This window comes from Micromys minutus (genome assembly GCF_963924665.1).
Source record: "Micromys minutus genome assembly, chromosome: 27".
Taxonomy (NCBI): domain Eukaryota; kingdom Metazoa; phylum Chordata; class Mammalia; order Rodentia; family Muridae; genus Micromys; species Micromys minutus.
In genome coordinates, this window is record NC_137962.1 from 34,227,270 (window position 1) to 34,247,885 (window position 20,616).

Here is a 20,616-nt window from a genome sequence, read left to right on the forward strand (position 1 = left end):
CTCTCCAATACACGCTGGATGGACTAGAATTTGGTATAAATAACTTACTTCTGCAGGAGAAAGCTAAGCCTCTTCCTCCCCCAGCTGTAATCTGTCTGAGGCTAGAGGACTGACTGCCCACAAGGCTCTGCACCCGACTGTAATCCAATGTAGACAGCCCTGGGCCAAGTTTCAAGTGGCTCACCCAACACCCCACAGTGAGCCCCCACTTTGGATACATCTCTGCACACTACTGTGTGCTTCTTTTCCCATTGATCTCCAAGAACATCACAGGAACAGAACAGTATCCAACACTGGTTTTTAAACTTTCCATTTATTCACATTTCATGGATTGTTACATGTCCTTAAAGGTTCATTCAAAAGCCAACACACACTGAGATCACACTGCCTGACAATTCAAGTATTTTAGCTTTAGAAACCAAGTTCCTGTTCAAAGTAGAAAGCATAATATTCCATGTGACTACTAAGAAGTCTTACGTCCCCTTTAAAAATCCATGTTAAAGGACAGTCAGTCTTGTGATTGCTTCCGGAGAGCACGCGGTTAGAAAGATGCCCTGAAGAACTCCCAACCTCACCTACAAGTGACAGAACAGGTCATTTCCTTAAAATCCCACTCTAGTGGTCGAAGTGGGCACTCTGCAGCCTCAAAGGGCTGTTTCTCATCTTCAGAAATAGTAACATAATGAACAAACCTGCAAGAACAGACCTCTTAATGTTCAAAAGGTAGGGGAAAGGACTTTCCCTGACAGCAAGGTGGAATTTCCCCTCTATGCCATAGGAGGTATTATTATTATTATTATTATTTTTGGCACACAGCATGTAAAAAATAGGATTTAGAACTGAAATGGAAAAACAGAAAATCAGCCCACCAACAGTCAGACCTGTCACTGATACAACCACAGCCTGCACAGTGTGGCTGAGGAGGACAGGGCAGGGCTGGGAATGTGCCAAAGTGTGAGATACAGTGTGGGAAGGCCCGGGCTTAGCATCTGCTAGATGCACCCTGACCACAGAGAACACACACTTCCTTCAGGCAAATATAAGACACACTTTAGATTTTCATTCAAACTGGAGATAAACACCTTAGTTCACATTAAACACACAACAGGCAAGTTTCTAACATGTCAAAACACAAATGAAGTTTAAGCCAGGGGCTGGAACCAGCTACAAACAAAACACAGTGGAGGAACAGAGAGCCCTCCAGGGGTCTCCCTGTGACACGCAGACTTCATCGTGACTCCCATGCTCAGGTCTGGTGCACTGAGCTAGCTCCTAAAGCATAAAGACAAGACACACTGAGTTACAGTCACACCACGCATCTCCCCTGTAATTCTCGTTTCCAAAAGTGATAGTCTTTAGCAGCAAACTTTGCTGGGAATGTTAGAAAAAAGAAAGCCACACTCACTAATTTACATTTAAAACTGGCTGGGGAGCTTTAGAAAAAAATCCAGTCATGACCTTTTTTGCTTTTATTCTTTTGGTAAATATTCAAGGCATGAGCAGATGCTCACTGAGCATTGCCACCATGAAGAGACAGGTTCCCGGAAGTGCCCGTGAGTCTGGCACTCGCCAGCCCCACAGGCACGTGGCTACACAGTGCTGTTCTGAAATGCATACCCCTCACTCCATCTTTGGAAAGCTGGGCAAACCCAATGTGAACAGGCCAGGGTCAGTGATAACAGAAGCAGCAACTTGCTTGCTAGGAACCAATTCTTCAAGCTAAAAGACAAACGCACAGCACCTCCTCAGGTCCACAGCCCAAGAAGCACAAACACGCATCTGCAGATACATGCCAAAATGCTCAGCACAGAGCAGTCACCCACCTCAAGAACAGTTAAGCAGCTCTGGGCTCAGGAGGCAGAGGCAGGTGGATCCGAGTTCAAGGCTAGCCAGGGTTATATAGTGAGACTAAGACCCATGTGAAAATAAAAGTTAACCAGGTTTCATCTCAACCTGGCATTAGTTTTAAGAAAGCAACTGTGCCATCCAGTTTTTGTGACTGTTTGCCCAGGTCAGAACTTGTGTGCTACCCAAGCACACAAGTTTGTGTCCCTGGGTGCTGATCCTGAGCCTTCAGACAAGATCTGGTCCTAGTGTCAAATGGTCTTCTGAGAAATGAAAGTGGAACTTTAGACAGTCAAATCTTTTATTTTATTTGAGGGTAGGGGGCTTACTATGTAGCTTGGGCTGTTGTGAACTCACACGATCTTCCTGCCTCAGCTTTTCCAGCAGTGGGATTAGGCATGAACCACGACCAGCTCATCAACGCTTGCATTTACTTGATGTCTGGTCTTCAGAGAACGCCAGTATTAGTGACCTCACCACTCGGAAGTGACATGAATGGCGTGTAGAACCATGGCTCTCTTCCAAATGGACAGACTCAACAATACCTCACCCTTTAAAAAGTAAAAATAAAAATGTTTTTTCCAGACGCCAAAGAACATGCTGCTGTCTTTGGCTACAGGCCAAATGAGCAGTCTTCCTCTCCCATACTCCTGCTGCTCACGAGTGCACAGCTCCTGAGAGGACACCATTCAGACTATACCCACCAGGGCTCACCAGAGCACAAATGGCCATGAGCACACAACCCTTTTCAGCACAATTTCACTTTTTTCTTTTAAAATAAAGGCTTGTCTGTGGTATAGAAATGATATAAAAACACTACCAAATTTGTGCTTTTAATAAAATCCATTATTCCTGACAGCCCCCATCCACGTTAACTAAGGAGGAAAGCAAGTAAGAGCACCTCATGAATAAACTACAAACCCAGTCTATACACCGTCAGCTCCCTCACCCGCGAGCCACTACTCATGTCCTTTCCCATGGAAAGACAGTTCCTGGTTCAATCAAGCAGCCTCAGGTCAAAGGCCAGCACCTGCCAAAAACAGGCTGATGACAAACTGAGATTCCCAGTACCCACAGTTCAGCTCAGAAGGAAACAGGCCAATCGTGGTCACAGTGTGGCGGTGTGGTATTTGGCAGGAGTGCTAATCACGGATCAGACAAGCCCACAAAATGGGAGCAGGCGGGTGTTTTCTGGAACACTGTGGACACTGCCATTGGGACTCCCAAGGCAGGCAGAGTGGCACCCATGGCTGCCTGAGGGAGCTTTTGAGAGCTAACTGGTACCCTGATTAAAGTCCATTAAGAATCACTTAGGTTAGTTTACTCAATGAATCAGCATTAAAAAAAATCTTCCCAAACTTTTCACTCCAATGTATTTTGCTTAGTTCTTAGGAAGGGAGAAGAGCTTCGACACACTGAAAGGATTTATTGGCCTTAATCTTCCTCACAAAAGTTTCAAGTTACCTAGACGTTCTCAGAATGTCACAGTAGGAAGAGGAAAGAATGTGACTAAGTTCAGGGCAGAGGGGAAGCAGCAGCGTGGTGACATGCCTTGGTCAGCCTCAGTGCTCAGGCATCCTTTTTCTGCAGTAAAATCTTGTGCAATTCATCGGCATCCTCGCTTGTCTTCACCCGAATCAGCATGGTGACCGGGAGAGTGGGCTGCTTCTCATCAAGTGGGGGGTTGGGGACACAGACGATAAGGACATTGTTTTTCCCTGTTCGGGTGCACGGCATATTGGGTGGAATCAGAACATTCAGCAGTATGTTGCCTTTGAGTAAACAAAGGAAAATATTCATCAAAACATATAAAAATAAAAAATATATCAAAACTGTAGGATTCTACAAGAGGCTAAGATTCAATCCTGAAGCAACTTCTTAACGTGTTAAAAGTTACAGCCATGAAGGCCTCCATTTCCTGTATGTATTTGGGAGTGTGGTAAGCTGTGAGGAGCTGGAGGTTGACAGGCACCAATGGAGGAGGTACTTCCTGCCCCCCCCTTCTGCTTGGACCCAGTCTTCACCATTTCTTGGGACTTAAGGATGAAGGGATGGCAAAGAAACAAGAGTTTCTCAGCAGCAGGGCTCACCAGGTCAGAATGCCGCTGTTGTGGTTAGCTAGCTGAGTCACACTACTGACACGTTACAGGCTCACTTGCAGACATAACTATTAGACTGTTGTAAGGGACAGACGGCTGGAGTGCGGGGAGGGGGACAGCAATGCAGCATTCTTACTCTATGAAAAGAATCCTAAGGCTGGGGAGACAGCTTCATTGCTAAGCATGCAAGCACAGGACCTGACTTCAGATCCTCAGAACCCATGTAAGAAGCTGGGAGTGCAGCCCAGTCCTGTGATCCCAGCCCAGAGGTGGGGAATGGGGCACCAACAGGTGGATCCCTCAAACTCACTGGCAAGCCTGCCAAGCTGATCAACGAGCTCCAGGTTACTGAGACCCTGCCCCAAAACTAAAGGTAGAGAGTGGCCAAGGAATGAGACATGACATTCTTGGGCCTCCACATACCAGCCCTTCCCTCCATAAAGATGCCTTTAAACTGGAACTTGTGTACTTGTACACTGTGCTCAGCAAAACACCCATATGCACACCACCCCTCCACCACACCCCAACATAGGAAACAAAACCTTTTGTGGTACTTCTCACCAAAGCTTTTAACAATACACCTTTATCATGTTCCCAATACTCAAAACCAAGTTCATATTAGTAACCAGAAGATGAATTTGTCCTCATGATCTCTCATAAAACAAACTAACTAACAAACCTCTATTATTGAGCTTCAAAATACAAAGAACTGCAGTGTCAGGCTAAGACTCTCTACACAGGGCACTGTGATGGCTCTGCACCCACCTAGATTGGTGTCTGCCCGCACCAAGAGCTGGGTCTTCTGAGTTGCTGTTGGTTTTAAATGCAGGGTCCCTACACCCTTCTCTTTAAATTCATTGTCTTTCTTGTAAAATAGTTTACACCTGTGGAGAAACAACAGACACAATTAGGCACTCAACAAGTCAGTTTGCCAACAACCTCAACTGCAATGGATAAAGAGAGAATATAAGCCTTCTTTACTGGATTGATGGCATCTGGGTAAAACCACACAAACAATACGATAATCTAGTTAGATACTCCAGAATTTACCTTCCTACCCCCATCTTTCTTTGTAGCGCTGGGCAATGCTAGGCAAGCACTTTCCTAGTGAGCGACGACAGTCGCTACAAACCCTCTGTAAAACCCAAAACCATCCTTCCTCAGTCAGTCAACATCTCAGCTGACCCACTCCCCACTGCCTGCTCTCATGTGCCGTGCTGATTGGCACAGCAGACTGGCTCTCTAAGATGGGCATGGAACTAGAAGACTGCTCTGCATCTCTCCCACCCTGCTGTCCCCTTACTTTTTATTAGTTCAAATTCCCTTCAGGCCTTCACTTTGATCCCCTAAGACCCAGAGATCAATCTGAAATAGGGTGTAACTATAGACAAAGTACTGCGCTGTTCTCCAAGCCTGTATGTTACATGCAGACCCTTAGGTTATTAAGAAAACCCTGCCAGCACTCAGGAAATAGAGGCAGATGGGTCTTTGAGTTCAAGGCCAGCCTGATTTACAGAGTGAATCCCAGGACAACTAGGGCTACACAGAAAAACCTGTCTTGAAAAACCAAAACCAACCAACCAATCATTCTTGCTGCTGCAGTTGTTCCGTCTGCTTGGCTTCGAAAGGCCTGCAGCCCCACACAGTCCCACTCACTTTTTGGAGTAGAAAGCGTCCTCTTCCTTCACTTCTGTCACCACCACCTTAGGCGGCTCGTCATTCTCTTCTTCTTCAGCATCTGGCATAGAAACAACTCAGAGTCAGAAGACACTTGCTCCCCATCATCCTGAAATACTCCATGTAAGCTAGTAAATACGTGTGAGCACCTTACTGTTTTAGGTAACTGAAGAGGCGCCAGTTGGATTTATTTTGTGAAACTTTAAATTTATCTATTTAGTGTGCATGTATGTTTGCACACACAAATGTGTACTGTGTGAAGGTCAGAGGACAACTTGTGGGATTTGGTTCTTTCCTTCTACCATGTGGGTTCCCAGCAACAAACTCAGGTTGTTAGGCCTAGAGGGAAGAATGTTTACTTGCTAAGCCATCTCACCACACTTAGTAATGGCAACATTTTTCTCTATTCTAAAGTAGCTTCTAACTTGTCCAAAGCCTGAGAATGAAAAGCATCCTTGTTTATGACATTCACCAAAACATATTAAGTACAAAATTATTCGGTTGCCCAGGAACAGGGCACCCGATACCATTCCTGCCAATGTTCTTGTGTCTAGAGCACACTGTGACCAGGGATAACCAGCATCAACAATGACCAAAAAGAGCAAACACAATGTTTTAAAAGTCAAACTGATCAGAAAAATTGCTCCAGAGAGTTGTCTGGACTGTTTAAGGGCTCAAGGACCTGGCTCACTGAGAGTGACGGCGAGGACACCTTCACTCAGGAGAGCCTAGGCTGCAGTGAGGCTGACAAACAGCAAGGATCCTCTCACGGAGAAAAGGCAGTTGTGTAAACCTGCCAGACTTGGATCAAAGATCCAAACTAAGAGCTGGGTATAGAGAGGCACGTCTTTAATCCCAGCACTTGGGAGGCAAAGACAGGCAGATCTCTAGGATAGCATGGTCTACATATTGAGTACCAGGCCAACCAGAGCTATACAGAGAAATGTGTCTCAAAACCAAAAGAACAGCAACAAAAAGACTGAACTAAGGTCCAGCATGAGGTAGTAGGATCTTCTGGTAGGATTACTGAATTGAGGCACCCAGGAATGGAGAACCAGAAGGCCAGAAACTTGCTATCTGAACAAGTTCCAAGTCTTTCTGATGTTAAGGTGTAGTAACCACAGATGGCAATGGGGTCTGAAAGTTCAGACTGCAGGACTAGGGCATGGTATACGCTCACTATAGTTCTGGATACTCTTTTATTCAGAAACAGAGGAGATATTAAAGGGCCCCTATTGGAACCTGGTGGCTGAAGAGTTCAGACAGAAGAGTAGTACAGCTTGGAGTTCAGGGCAGCCAGAGCTACAGAGAAAGATAAAAACAAAACAACCTGTCCTTCAAAGTAGAAATCTAATCCCTCAGCACCACTAGCCGCAGTGCAAGTATGCAAGGGCCACTACATTGGACAGTACATGAACTAAGCACACCCATCAATTTAGTAAGTTGTACTGAATAGAACTGGTCCTGAAGTTATTCAAGACATATGTGAGCACTGTGGGTACCAATACCTCAAAAGAAACTGCAAGTGTGCATACTGCCGAGACCTGCCACACTGACAGGTCTAAGGAAGCCGAGTGTGACCCACAACAGCAGGACCTTCCTCTGGGGATGAGTGAGCCTCCTTTGTGAAAGGTCTGGCCCCAATATTAATGCTAAAGCAGCTCATTTACAGCCAAATTCCTAAATAAAACCAAATTCAACGGGCATTCATGTTGAGCTTTTTCAGTAAAATTCCATTTTCAAAGATTTTGTTTCTTCTATATGCAACACCAGTGCCCAGTGTTTTTTAGTTACTATGCTAAGCCTGACTTAGCCTCTACTCCAGCTATCTTTAACACACCTTCACTGTGCCTCTAGAGATCCATCTCATGCACACACAAGCTTTGTGCTGGTGCATACCATGCCATCTCTCCCCCACCTCACTGGGCACTTGTGATCGTTTACACCTATGAGACGGGTCTTGCTCTAGTTTAAGGATAAGAACTGAGCCACTGTGACACAGAAAATGGAGAGCCTGTAGCATGCCCATTAACCCTGTGCAGATAACAGCGGCTTTGTATTTACCTCTGCATTCACTGCTGCTGCTTCCTGCTTGACCTTCTGATGCTTTAGCAGAAAACGGTGAAGAGGCTGCTTTACTCTGGGCAGCATCTTTACCAAATAAACTAGAGTTTCCAGAAGAGAATGAGAACCCAGTTAGGGAGCCAGAGCTTAACGAGCCCAATACTGAGCTCTCAATTTTCTTGCCGAAATTAAGTGAGGCACTTGTTGCTCCTTGTGCTGTGTCCGATTTCTTTTCTGCTGTAAACTCTGCCTTTTCGGATGTGTCCTCTGCTTTGTTGCCATGAAATGAAAATGGTGAATCTTGTAGTTTTGTTGAACCAAAAAGGGAAGGAGGCTCCATTCCAACCGTTGCCCTGGCTGGCTGGCTCTCAGAACTGCTACTACCTCCATTCTCAAGCTGCTTCTCGATCGTTGCCAAGTATCTCTCGTAGTCTTTAAAGATGGGCGTCAGGTCACAAAGTGGGTTTGTGTTCACATGCTTCACTATCCAATCCCGGACAGAGCAGTTCAAGCCAGCCAACTGCTTGTGATAGGTATTCCCAGTGCAGGCAGTGCTGGAAGCAGGGCCAGAGGGCGGCTGATTGCTGCTATTGCATTTGGGACTCGAAATCTTTTTATCCACCAAGGTAGTAGGGCCATTCACAGCAAAAGAGCCTGTAAGAAGTTAATGTTCAAGCACTTTAAAAGTTAGTTTGATTAAATCATCTAAGGATTGATTTGCTTTTGTTTTTAATGTGTCTCAACAGGGTCTTGCTACTAGTCCCAGCTGAGCTGGAACCTGCCATTCTACTTCGGCTTCCTAAGTTAACAATAGGCGTGTGCCACCAGGTTCAGCTACAACAGGTAGTAGGATTCTGCACTACTACCATCATGCTCTGCTTTCCCTGTTACCGAGCCCATGTTCACAAACTAATGCTGAGGAACTGGATATCTAGCAAATGGTCACCAAGGCACTTAGTACACTCTGCTCAGTAAAGACTAAACTAAACAGGCCAGTGGGTGGTACCATCTGACACATGAAGCCAGAATCAAGAGGATCAGAGTTCAAAGTCAGCCTTCCTCTACAGCTAGAGGCCAGCTTGAACTCCTGCAGCTAAGCTACGTGAGACCTATCTCAAAACAACAACCACCATACAATGTATACTTTGAGAATAGCAGAACACAATCTAACCAATCAGGGTCATTTCTAGGACCCCAAAAGTTCCTGACTAATTCATCCAGAACAAGATTAGGTGTTCAGTAATTGCTGTTCAAATCTGAATGAGGGAAACTGATCAAAGACAGCATCACCCCAATTTCCAATGGCCATTGTGGTGGGAGGTGCACAAACCAGGAAGGGAAACTGAGTCTACAAAGTGCTTCCTTGATGAGAGTCAATTCTGGGGTCTGGAGATTATGAACTTGACCATGATGCCACACAGCTGTCAACTGCAACACTTGCTGTGTCAGGTGCAGAGGTGTGCTCTGCTGACCCACTTGCTCCATGTATCTCCCCAGACCCATCCTTCCACCAGTACATCCAAGCACAAAGCACTAGAAACATCTCAGCTGGATCTGGTAGCACACATCTATAATCCCAGTGTTAAGAAGGCTGGAAGAGGAGGACTGAGTTCAAGGTGAGCCTGGGCTACACTGCAAGACCCTGTCAAAGAGAGAAAAATATTAACAATCGGGTAGCAAAGTTCTCTTTCAGCATTGATTTCAGAGAGGACTGGAGAGGGAGGGCTACTCACCAAAGGATGCCTTGGGCTCCGATGCTGTCTTTGCACTGGAGAAGGGTGTGGTATTGTCTGTGCTGTTTCCATTTGTCAGTCCTTCCAGAGGCTTCCCTCCAGAGCCACCACCAAATCCAGAAAACCCTCCTCCTCCAGAAGGCACAACCAAACCTTTGAAACCTTTAAAGGCTCCTCCGCTATCAGACTGAAACACAAAGAAAGCACACTTTAGGCAAGCAGACTGCCTGTTCTCTAGTAAACAAGCGGCAGCAGACCTCAGAGCCTGCAGTGCTCAGGCATGGCTGGCATTGGACAAAGAAGCTACTAGCACAGTCCAGGCAGGAGAGGAAAAGATGGTGCCTCTAAGGACAGCTATGTCATGGCTGCTTCCTGAAACAGCCAGAAAAGATGGTACCAAAACAAATATATCAAATTCACGTACCTACTACCAAACTTCAGAATAACTGAAAATATTCCCAACTAAACCTCATGCACTTTTCCAAAGAATTACCTAAAGAAGCTTCAGAAACATGAAATTAGATTAATTAAAAATACTTAGCTGAGTATGGTGGCTCAAGCCTTCATCCCAGCACTTGGGAGGCAGGTGGATCCCTAAGTACCAGGCCAGCCTGTTCTACAATGTAAATTCTAGGACAGAGAAATCCTGTCTCAAGACAAAAGAAAAGTACAGTTTAACCTAACTTCTTAAGAATTGTGGGGTTTTCAAGCTGTTCTTAGCCTACAGAAATCCAAGACCACACGGTGTATTCTAGCCATTTGATCAGCAAAATAATCCAGTGCAGTGTTTTCCATTACCCTGCAGCTTTCTTATACCTGTGTTTAGCAAGCTTAGCCCTTGGCTAGTCTATTCAGTCAGCAGAGATGCTGTGAAGTACTCATACTCCTGAGAGTCTAGAGGACTGTGGAGAAAGGTCTCCCCTGGTTGACCACTGGTAACTTTTCTGAGACTAGGAAGATGCTCAATGGGTAAGGGTGCTTGCTGTGCAAACATGAGGCCGAGTCTGAATCCCCAGCTCAGAGAGAGCCTGTCTGAAGGGAATAAGCTGCAGAGCAGGACATCAACTGCAATCCCCTGGCCTCCATGTAGTGCAGAAGCATACGCACATGTATGTACACACACACACACACACACACACACACACACACACACACACACAGTTTAACTTGTCATCTTCTGAGGGAATGGTTAGGCTGATGATGCTCCACCACTTTCACCAGAATGCAACCTGTTCCTATGTAAACAGGAAAACCCCAACCATGTCTACTTAGTTTTAATGTTTACATTACTCTCAGTTCTTTAGTATATTAAAGATAGCAGGGCTAAGGACTTAGCTCGGTGGATAAAGTGCTTAACCTGTAAGCAGGAGGACTGAAATTTGGATCATGAGACTCCAGGTTCAGCAAGAGTCCCAGTCTCAATAAATAATGTCAACAGAGATGTTGGGAATCTGCATTAAAGTGGGCAGGCACAAATATAACAATTCTACAATACAAATGTGTACATCCTTTAATGTACCAGCTATACCACTCCAAACTAGAAAATTCCCAAATAAATGAACTATAATCACCACATTCACACACACATTAAATTTTAAAAAAGTAAAATAGGCAAAAGTAAAATGGATCTCTGAATTCAAGTCCTATGGAGTGAGTTTTAGGATAGCCAGGACTACACAAAGAAACCCTGCCTTGAATTGTGCCCCCACAGAAGAAAAATAGCAAAAGCACTAAGTGCAAATAGATGGATGTGTTGCAGTTAAACAGTTTTCCAAGCAATGGTAACCGCCTTTAATTTCACCACTTGGGGGGCAGAGGCAAGTGGATCTCTGAGTTTGAGGCCATCCTGCATCACACCTTGTGAGTTTAGGACAGCGAGAGCTATATATAGTGAGACCCTGTCTCAAAACAAAAAACAAAAACATACCAGATGACTTATGGATAAGCTATGAAACTGTACAGAACTCTTTTGGGCTTTTTGATTCTGTACTAGACTTAAAATTTATGTAGTATTTATTGCTACTTTAGAAACTGCTGACAGTAAATTATCTAGCTAAATAGTAAATTTGATACATCCATCCCCCCCATCAGACACAGTTTCACACAGTATGTAGATCATGCTGGCCTTGAACTTAGATCAGCCTGCCTCTGCCTCCAATGCATGTGCCACTATGCCTGGCTTGATACATCTGTATTATTTCTATTCCTAGATCTGTTTCCCTACGGTATTTCAGAAAAGCCCGTTTCTTCACTTAGGTAGATGGTATGACATTTAGCTTTTCTAACACAAGTTCTGAATAAAACCCAATTCTAAAACCCAATGTGAATTTTAACTGTTCTGTATATAATTCCTTTCCTGGCCCAAGGGCACCTGCTTCTCCCCTTCCACTCACCCAAGTTTTAGCTCAAGACACACATCCAGGCCCACCTAATGTTTTGACATTGCAACTTGAGTGTTGTCATCTACAAACTTCACCCAAATACCATACAAGTCAGCCTCCCTCATCACACATGAAATCATTTGTTTTAAATAAGTTTACAATTTGGTGCTGGGCTATGCTATCCTGGGCCACTTGAGCCAGATATGCTACTTTGTCACTGGCCTTCGATTACTGAACTGCTAGATTCCCTCCTGTCGCAGCCTGTCTTGACTTCTCAGTGCTCACCATGAGCACACATCACATGGCTCTTCTCATCTAAGCCCACAGCTTTAAGTTTTCCTCTGAGGCAGATGTGGTTGTGAACTTACACTAGCCAGTGCACTCTGAATGCACCCACTCAGGGTATTACAAGCAGTCTCCTAAGAACATGTTGGCTATACAATTGTTTCTCTGCTTTGAGTGCATAAAACCTGAGCAAGCCAACCTCACTTCTGTAATGTGAAAATAAAAGCATCTGTCTTATCACCAAGCCAGATGACCTGAAACTTGATTCCCAGGGACTAGATGCTGGAGAAAACTGAATCATGCAGTTGTTCTGGCCTCCCAGTATGCACAGTAGGCACACAAGCGCACAGCTACCCACACCCCCCCAACTATACATACACATATTTAAGAGAATGTGTATGGGGAGAGCATTTGCTGTATGCATGCTCTGGGACAGAGAAACCACATTACTAAGACATCAAAGCTGCAGGAATCACTCACTTCAAATCCAACATTTCTACGCTTTGCCTTCTTTACGGCTCTGTTCTTCATGACTTCCTCACTGGCCACTGAGAATGTTCCCATCTGCAATAGACAAATTAAGAAAGCAGAAAGGTAAACCACCAACCAAAGAGTACACATGGAGAGACCCATGGCTCCAGTCACATATGTAGCAGAGGATGGCACCAACAGGAGGAGAGGCTCAGTACCCCAGTGTAGGGGAACACCAGGATGAGGAGGTGGGAGGGAGTGGGTAGGTGAACGGGGAGCATTCTCATAGAGGCAGGGGGAGGGAGGATGGGATAGGGAAATTCCAGAGGGGAAACTGGGAAAGGAGATAACATTTGAAATGCAAGTAAAAAAAAAAAAAAAAAAAACAAAACAGTAGAAAGGCAAGGCCAAAGGAAGATTAAATGCTAAACACAAACACCAGAACAAAGTTATCTGGTATTTGATTTTCTTAAAAGAGTTGACTTAACACATTAAGAAACATCTCACATATATTAACTACAGGTTTCCGTAGATTCCAATTCTAGTCAGGTAAGTCACAAGTTTTCCAGAATCTACAAATCCAGCCTCCAAGTTCCAACCCAAAGACAGGAATATGTGATTTCCGAAGATGAATACCACTAAATCTTGGTACAAAAAATACTCATAACTGGCTTCCTCAAACATCTTAGACACAGTCTTTGAAACCAAGCATCTTACTACCAACTTTCAAAGGAATTAAATTGCTACGGATAGCATGCACATTTTTCTTTTGTAGAATAGGATCCTGTACATACATGAGCTCTACCACTGAGCCACACAGCTTTCACTCGCTGTTCTGAAGAGCAGACCTGCCCACCTTGCCCACTGTCCAAAAGGCCAGATAGCTAAGCCACACATAGCCCTCGTCACCCTGTGCTCTTCCACCGGCGTGCTGAGTATGCTGATCATAATCCCCATTTGCTGAAGGCCTATGGTTTCAGCTCATCTATTCCCTCACCTGCAGGGCTAGAACGAAATAACTACAAGACTCATCCAGCCAGGTGTGCCAGCTCCCACCCACAGCCCCTGTACAGAGGAAGCTGAGGTAGCCGGATTATAAAGTGAGACCATCTCAAAACCAAAACTAAACGTCTCTTATCTACAGGTATTTCAGATCATGTTAACATTAAAAGAATCCTAATCCCCAGAACAAGGACCATCTGGCTATACTTGCGCAATTAATGTAACTAACGTCCATGGTTCTCTGAGTAGAACCTGCCCGAGTTCTTTCACTCCTGGACACTTCAGTGTCAAAGCGAACCACTATATGGCAGTCTAGATCTTACTCCACTCCAGGACTGTGCTTAAGACCAAGGCAGAAAAGAAAATCCGTAACTAAAGATTCAGTTAAAGACCAAGTCAGCTAAAGGTTCTGTAAAAAAACATTAACGCATCAGTGGTTTGGTCTCTCCAAAGGGTATCAGTATACTTATCAGTACCAAAAAGGAAAACACCAGCCTATGAATAAAGCTGCCGAACACTTTACTCCTTGATTCCTTCTTCCTTTTGCACCTAGCTGTGTGCTACAGAGCTGGGGTTAGCTTTGCTACAGATTTACCTAGTGGACTGGCCTAGGAATTTCAACTTGCTCAAGAGACCTAGATATAAAGATTTCCCCACAGAATACAACTTTAATTTTGCTGGCAAAGAAACTACACTGATGTAAATTCTATTAAGTCAGTGCAATTGCCAGGCACAGATTTAGCATCACAAGAAGCAGTGGATTAAGGAACTGTGGAGAGCAGAGGTAAGAACTGCAGGGGGCGATTCCTGTAACCTGCCTTCCAGTCATGACTAGACCACTCAAAGCACAGTAGAGGATGCTGTGTGTGATTCTTGCTTTTACAGGCTCATCACAAATGTGCACTAATAGAATGGCACACTCACACACAAAGAACATATTTCTCCAGCAAACACCCACAGCTCCCAAGAAACCATCACTTCTCCCGCTGAGTTTTCTTGAAGGTTTTTAAGTTTTATCATATTCTTCAAAGAAAGTAACATGAGCTTAGACACAGACAGCAAGAAACACAAAGAAACTGCTGTGTACCTCTTCAACTTCGTCTTCTTCATCCCAATTCCTATCTGTTAATTCCTTCTCCGCAACTCTCTTCGCCATTTTTCTGAGCCTAGATTACAGGAAACAGAAATAAGATGTTTGCTTTTCTATACCATGGTAACTATTACAAATAAATTTTTTGTTGCAGTTTTCATTTATTGTGTAATAAAACCACAAAATAGAGAAGTATAAGAAAAAGCAATTAACAGCTTTTAAGCAAATGAGACTCACTCAGAGGGTATGGCTCAAAGGGAAGGAAACACAGTAAGAAATTCATGAAAATATGAAGTTCGGGGAAGTTAATTTTACTTTTTTAGTTAAAATTTTTTATTACAAGTAATTAAAAAAATCTTAGTCCAGCATAAATCTTCCAAGCATGCTCCTGATGCTAATGAAAAGTGCTTCAGTGAGAACTCGCAATGGGCCACGGGCCTCCAGGATCAAATTCTCAGTGCAGGACTATTTAAAGAATAGGTAAAGACACTTGAGGGACACTAGCACTCTTTCTGAACAGGAAGCCAACTCCAATCAGAAAATTAAATCAAACATTATTAAGCTCTCAAAAATCTATAGTATTTAAGTAGTATGTTGTACATAAAGTCCTTTAGTTGATGCAAATATTCTTGCCATAAACATTCTTTTTTTTTTTTTTTAAAGTATAGAATAGAGTTTATTAAGGGCACAGGGAGGGGAGTTGAGGGGTAGTAGAGACAGAGAATGGGAGAGGGGCAGGGGAAGGAGAGACAGAGAGACAGAGACAGGCCAGCCATGAACATACAGCGAGAGAGGGGGCGCTGGGGAATGGGGAGAGAAGGGACAGAGTGAGAAGAGGGTAAGAGAGCAAGAGCACCATAAACATTCTTAGTATTTAAAATTTAAAGATGATTCATGTTTATTCTCGGGTAAGGATTTTAATAATTCCTCGGAAATACTTTTGCAACATTGAGTAGTGTCTATAAAATGCTTCAAATATACAGCATCAAGGCTGGAGAGATGGCTTGGCAGGTAAGAGAGCACACTGCTCTTGGAGAGTTCATGCTGATTCCAAGTACCCAACAGCAGCTCACAAGGACCTGTAACTTCAATTCTAAGGGTACTTAACTAACTTTTCTGGCTTCCACGGGTGAGCAAGCACACATAATGATGATGATGGTGACAGTAGTAACAAGAGCCAGGCAAGGTGGCACACACCTTTAACCCCAGACTCAGAAGGTAGAGGTAGGTGGATCTTGGTGAGTTTGAGGCCAGGCTAGTCTACAGAGTAAGTTCTAGGACAGCCAGGGCTACACAGAGAAACCCTGCTTCCAGAAAAAAATGTTTGTGTTTTAGAAATAGCAATAACAGGGGTGGGGGGGATAGCCCAGGAGTTAAGAGCACATATTACATATGACTCTTGCAGAGGAGCTCAGCACCCATGTCAGGCAGCTCACACCCCTGTTGCAGTTACAGGGGATCTATTGCCCTCTACTGGCCTGTAAGGCACTGTACATGTACGTGCATGTAACACACACACAGCTCTGGGGGTTTTGTTCTAAGCACTGTTCATTTACCCTCAGCACAGCATCCCACCAGAATAGGCCTGGAATAGTCACTGGATAAAACTTACCCATCACTTAATGCTCTACAGCAGAATAGCAATTACAGAGTAAGCTTTGTATCAGTAAATTCCAAAGCCCTCCAAGATCTGATGTGCAGGACTCCAGCTTTAGATAACCTTTTACATTTTTCTCTTACATGCACTTCTGATTACAGAATGGATTTTAAAATTGAAGATTCTAAAATATACAGCATGAGATTTAATAAATACCAGTAACTGGGAATTTTCTCTTTTTATCTCCTCCCCCAAACGCTGCAATAATTAATCTATCAGAAATAGCATTCTTTACACAACTGTTCATAGGTAATGTCTCTGGATCAATAAGGAAATTTCCTAATAATTACCTAACATCACCACCAGAGGGCAAGAGAGGTACTAGATTTACTGTTTTAAGATGTGGACAAAAGGAATGGTGGGAAAGCAAATGGTGCTTACCATGTGAAACTGTAACATCTAGCTCAGACTTTAAAGAGTACCTGGCGGACTGTACCTGACAGACTAAAACAGACAAAAGTGCGGCTGCCATTTCACACCAGAAGGCAGGAATTTTAGTTTTGTTTCCTGATGACTTCCAAAAGAAAATGTCCCAAACCTACTTGGCTCACAGATGATAATCTGTTGTTGAATCAGTGGCCTGAGGCATTACATATTTGAGAAAATACAAGATATTAGTGCTAGCTTCCATGACAATCAAAGAGATCCTGGGCAAGTGAGTTTGGTGAATGGCTCTGTATCTGCCGGACAGAGGGAGTGCCAAGAGAAGGTAGAAGGCACAGCTTAGAACAGTGCCGAAAACAGAGGAAGTGTCTTGTCAAAATATCAACAACAAAAGACCACCTACTTTTACTCCAAAACTCAAACGATGTACAGTGGGAAAGCAAAGTAACTCTAACTACAGGCTAAACTATTAAAACACATTTCACCAACCTGGATGATGGCAAAGGCTGAGGCAGGACGACAGTTTGAGGCCACAGGACAAGTTCAAGAGCAGCACAGGAGATACATACTTAAAAAAAAAAAAAAAAAGAAGCACCAAATACCTACTTATTCCACATACCATAATTAATTTTCCTCTTCTAAAAACACATCTGCGAATTATTTGGAACAAGGCCTGGCACTAGACTTATTCGCCAGCTGTTACTGTTGTTCTTAAAACTTTCTGTTTTATTTTTCTTTTAGAGCCGTGGAGACAGGATCCAGGGTCTTGTACGTGTTAGGCAAGCCTTCTACCAATGTGTTACCGGAGAAATTTAATCCCCCGTAACAAATGAGTTACACCAGCTTGCCCGTAAGAGTTAGTTAAATGTCTGCGTTTGTAGGTACTATGGCTCCATGAAATGCTTTCAAGCTAGGAAGCTAGGAAGTAGCGGGGGAGGGGGGATGCATTATTCACGAACGGCCGCTTCGTGCAACCCTGATGTCAGAGATGAATTTCACACGAAAACACCAGGAGCCGATCCAGGTAACTATAACGCCCCGGAAAGCCCAAACTTCAAAACTGGCCCTGGACGAACCCGGGTGACCAACGGCCTGGGAACACAGTGAGTGCATGCACGGGGGCAGCCGGGGAGACATGTGAGGGATGAAGGCCAGCCAGGGCGGCCCTGCCGCCCGGGCCTCCTACCTCCGCCGGGGCCGAGGCCGGCGCCCAGCCGAGTCCTCCACTGGCCAGGAGGCTCGCTGGGCAGGCCTGGCTTGGACCGGCTTCACAAACAACCCGCCGCGTCGCCAAGGCCGCCGCCGCCCCGCCCTCCCGGCCTGCCGGGCCCTCACCTCCTGGACGGCCGCGGCGGATCACGCTGAGTTCGGGCGCCCCGCAAGCAAGGGCCGAGGCGGCGGTCGCGGCCTCTGGAAAATTCCGGGGCGTTGAGCGCCTTCAAGGACTTCGCGATCAGCAGGAGTCGGGAGCCGTGTGTCTCTGAGTCCGACACTGAGGAGCAGGGACATCCGCCCAGACTGAAGCTCCTACTGAACGGTGAAGAGAGCACCCGGGGCCGCCATTTTGTAACTCGAATATACTCCTCAGAACCAATCGGAGGAGAAAAAAGGGAGGAGGCAAGCAACGCCCGCATCCAACTACTGCGCAAGCGCGTCGGAGCCTCAGCCGCCCGCACCTCTTCCTGCGGGCCGCTGGGTATCACGCAGCGCGTGCGCAAGCCCGCCCTGGAAACAGTTGCTGGGAGGAATGTCGGATCTCGCGCGTGCGCACAGGGCTGCGGGCCTGGAGCCAAAGCCCGGGTCAGCGCGGGTTAAGCACGTTGGTCACGTGTCGGCCGCCATCTGGGATTGAGGAGGCTCGCGCGCCAATCGCTGCTGAGACACTGGCGGGAGGAGTTGTGGCTAGTGGCTCTGGAGGCCTCCGATGGTGTGGTGGGTGGATGAGGAGGCAGGCAGTGAGTCTGGGGGAAGCACGAGGCGTGTGCAACGTGATTCTCACGTGGATGGGCTCTAGGGAGGTAGGATCTTTAGCCGGCAGCTTGGAAGCTTATGGTGGCTCTTCCCGAAATGGGGCTGGAGAGGCCAGAGGGACGAACTCCAATGGTCACCTGCCCCAATTGCTGCCTTGTGATAGACGTCCACAGATTTCCTCGTTGGGAGCTGTTAAAGGTGAAATAAATTTGTTCAAAGCTGCACGGCCAGTTAGGACCCACGGGAGGTGAAGTCCGGGGAGGGATTCTCCAGCTTCGGGACAAACCACCTGCGTCCTGGATCAGGACGACTTAGGGCTACATTCGGATTTTAAGGAGAAAAGGGGTTCCAAGGAGAAATCAAATTCCTTGTTTTTAGGGTGTTTCATCTGTCAATCGACAAGAACTGCAAAAGGAGACTAGCTGGCACAGTGTACTTGACTAGCACATAGAAAGCCCTTAATTCAGCGCCCCAAATCCAGCAGAGTAAAAGGAAAAAAAAAAAAAAAAAACGGATTGCATTTAATTAATCTGTTCTTGATTCATCTGGCTGCCAATGAGTCGTATTTTGAAAAATTGTGTTAAACGTGTAGATATTTTTCTTGTCATTCTCTGTACATTTCAACTGTCATCAACATCATATTTGGTAATATAAATACTCCAGAGATAACTTACGTATCTGAGATCAGTCCGGTCAGGGGGATTTCCAACTAAAGTCATAGTTACTGGAAGGCTGACTCAAGAGGATCAACCCAGGCCAGCCAGAGTAACAAGAAGATCCTCTCATTAATACAGACCAGACCTACAGTAACAGCTACTCAGACAATTGAGGCAGGAGGATCAAGATTTTAAGGTTTATCTGGGCCACAGATAAAATTCAAATCCATGAAAAAAAATTTTAATACAAAAACAGCTGGGCATTGTGCTCACTTTAATCCCAGTACTTGGGAGTAAGAGGCAGATCTCTGAATTTCAGACTAGCTTCATCTCCAAAGTTCTAGGACAGTCAGCACCACATAGTGATACCCTGGATCACAAACAAATAAACAAGAAACAACCAAAGGAAAACCAGAAATGGTTGGGGATGTTCAGAGGAAAGGCCTAGCACTACAAACCAAGAACTGTAAATAAATTAGAAGTAGTAGCCCCCATCTGTAATTCCACTACTCAGTATTGAGGAACAAAGAGCTGAAAGCCGAAATCATTGGAGTGAGATGTCAGTGTGAAACCTGTCTGCACTCTTTCCGGTTATAGGCAGTTTTGGTAATCTAGGAACTGGGACAAGATTTCAAGTTCAAGGCCACGATTAACTATCAGGTGAGATCCTTTCTCCCAACAGTAAAGCATGTGAATACTGTGTCACTTAATGTAAGAGCCTTGAGCAGGCTGGAGAGGTGGCTCTGTGTTTCAAAGCATTTGTCCTTTCAGAGGATCCAGATTCAGTTCTCAGAATGCACATGACAGCTCACAACCCTCCTTAACAGGGTCCCAGACCTTAACACAACAGACTCCATTGACAGCAGTGCTATTCAGCTCATAAAATTTAGCAGATAGTACCTCTTGCCATAATCCATCAAAATCAAAGGCCAAATCCATCAAAGGCCGTAGTTCCCTAAATGTACTAACCTTGCTTAGCAGAAATACATCAACCCAAAATAGTGTTTTTGTGCTTAGCTCACCCTAAGTAAGACTTAGTGCTTCATTCAGATTTTGAACACCCAGTAAGGTCACTGGTCAACTAATGAAGACTTTTCTGTTGGCTTAGACCCATGTTCAAGCAGCAGTCTTCTCTGGTGAATACACAACACTGAAAGTTGAAAACATTTATACTTAAAGTTTGAACAAGAGATGACTTAACTCATCGTAAGATTTTGTATCTGCAGGCACTGTAGACACACATAAGCATCAGGGTTGAACATACAGGGTTGCCACTTCAAAGATAGCTCCTTCGGGGCATC

At 44.9% G+C, this 20,616-nt stretch overlaps 1 protein-coding gene across 4 annotated transcripts; it reads right to left on the reverse strand.

The window, feature by feature from the left end:
- Nucleotides 1-339: 339 nt before the first annotated feature.
- NUP50 (nucleoporin 50) lies at nt 340-18,879 on the reverse strand. 4 transcript variants are annotated; one of them, XR_013975597.1, is made up of 9 exons: nt 18,024-18,875; nt 14,645-14,723; nt 12,565-12,648; nt 9,419-9,605; nt 7,686-8,339; nt 5,601-5,682; nt 4,710-4,828; nt 2,280-3,617; nt 340-1,272 (listed from the first exon to the last, which is right to left on the reverse strand). XR_013975597.1 is itself a non-coding variant. In XM_080939914.1 (9 exons), the coding sequence occupies exons 3-9, from the start codon at nt 14,711-14,713 to the stop codon at nt 3,415-3,417; spliced, it is 1,398 nt and encodes a 465-aa protein (XP_080796040.1). In that variant the 5' UTR covers nt 14,714-14,723; nt 17,178-17,256; nt 18,024-18,161; the 3' UTR covers nt 340-3,414. The 4 variants fall into 4 exon arrangements, 3 of the variants coding, with proteins under 3 accessions (XP_080796040.1, XP_080796039.1, XP_080796038.1); XM_080939914.1 differs by adding an exon at nt 17,178-17,256 and having other exon boundaries at nt 340-3,617; nt 18,024-18,161; XM_080939913.1 differs by lacking the exon at nt 2,280-3,617 and having other exon boundaries at nt 18,024-18,879.
- Nucleotides 18,880-20,616: the final 1,737 nt, after the last annotated feature.

Bases quoted from the DNA above. Each gene is read 5' to 3' on its own strand.
- NUP50 (XM_080939912.1), bottom strand. From the start codon at position 18,322: ATGCGGGCGTTGCTTGCCTCCTCCCTTTTTTCTCCTCCGATTGGTTCT. The intron at 14,724-18,023 runs GTGAGGGCCCGG...CCTGTAATCTAG, and splicing joins CCGCCGCGGCCGTCCAGGAG to GCTCAGAAAAATGGCGAAGA. The intron at 4,829-5,600 runs GTGAGTGGGACT...GTTTCTCCACAG, and splicing joins GACGCTTTCTACTCCAAAAA to GTGTAAACTATTTTACAAGA.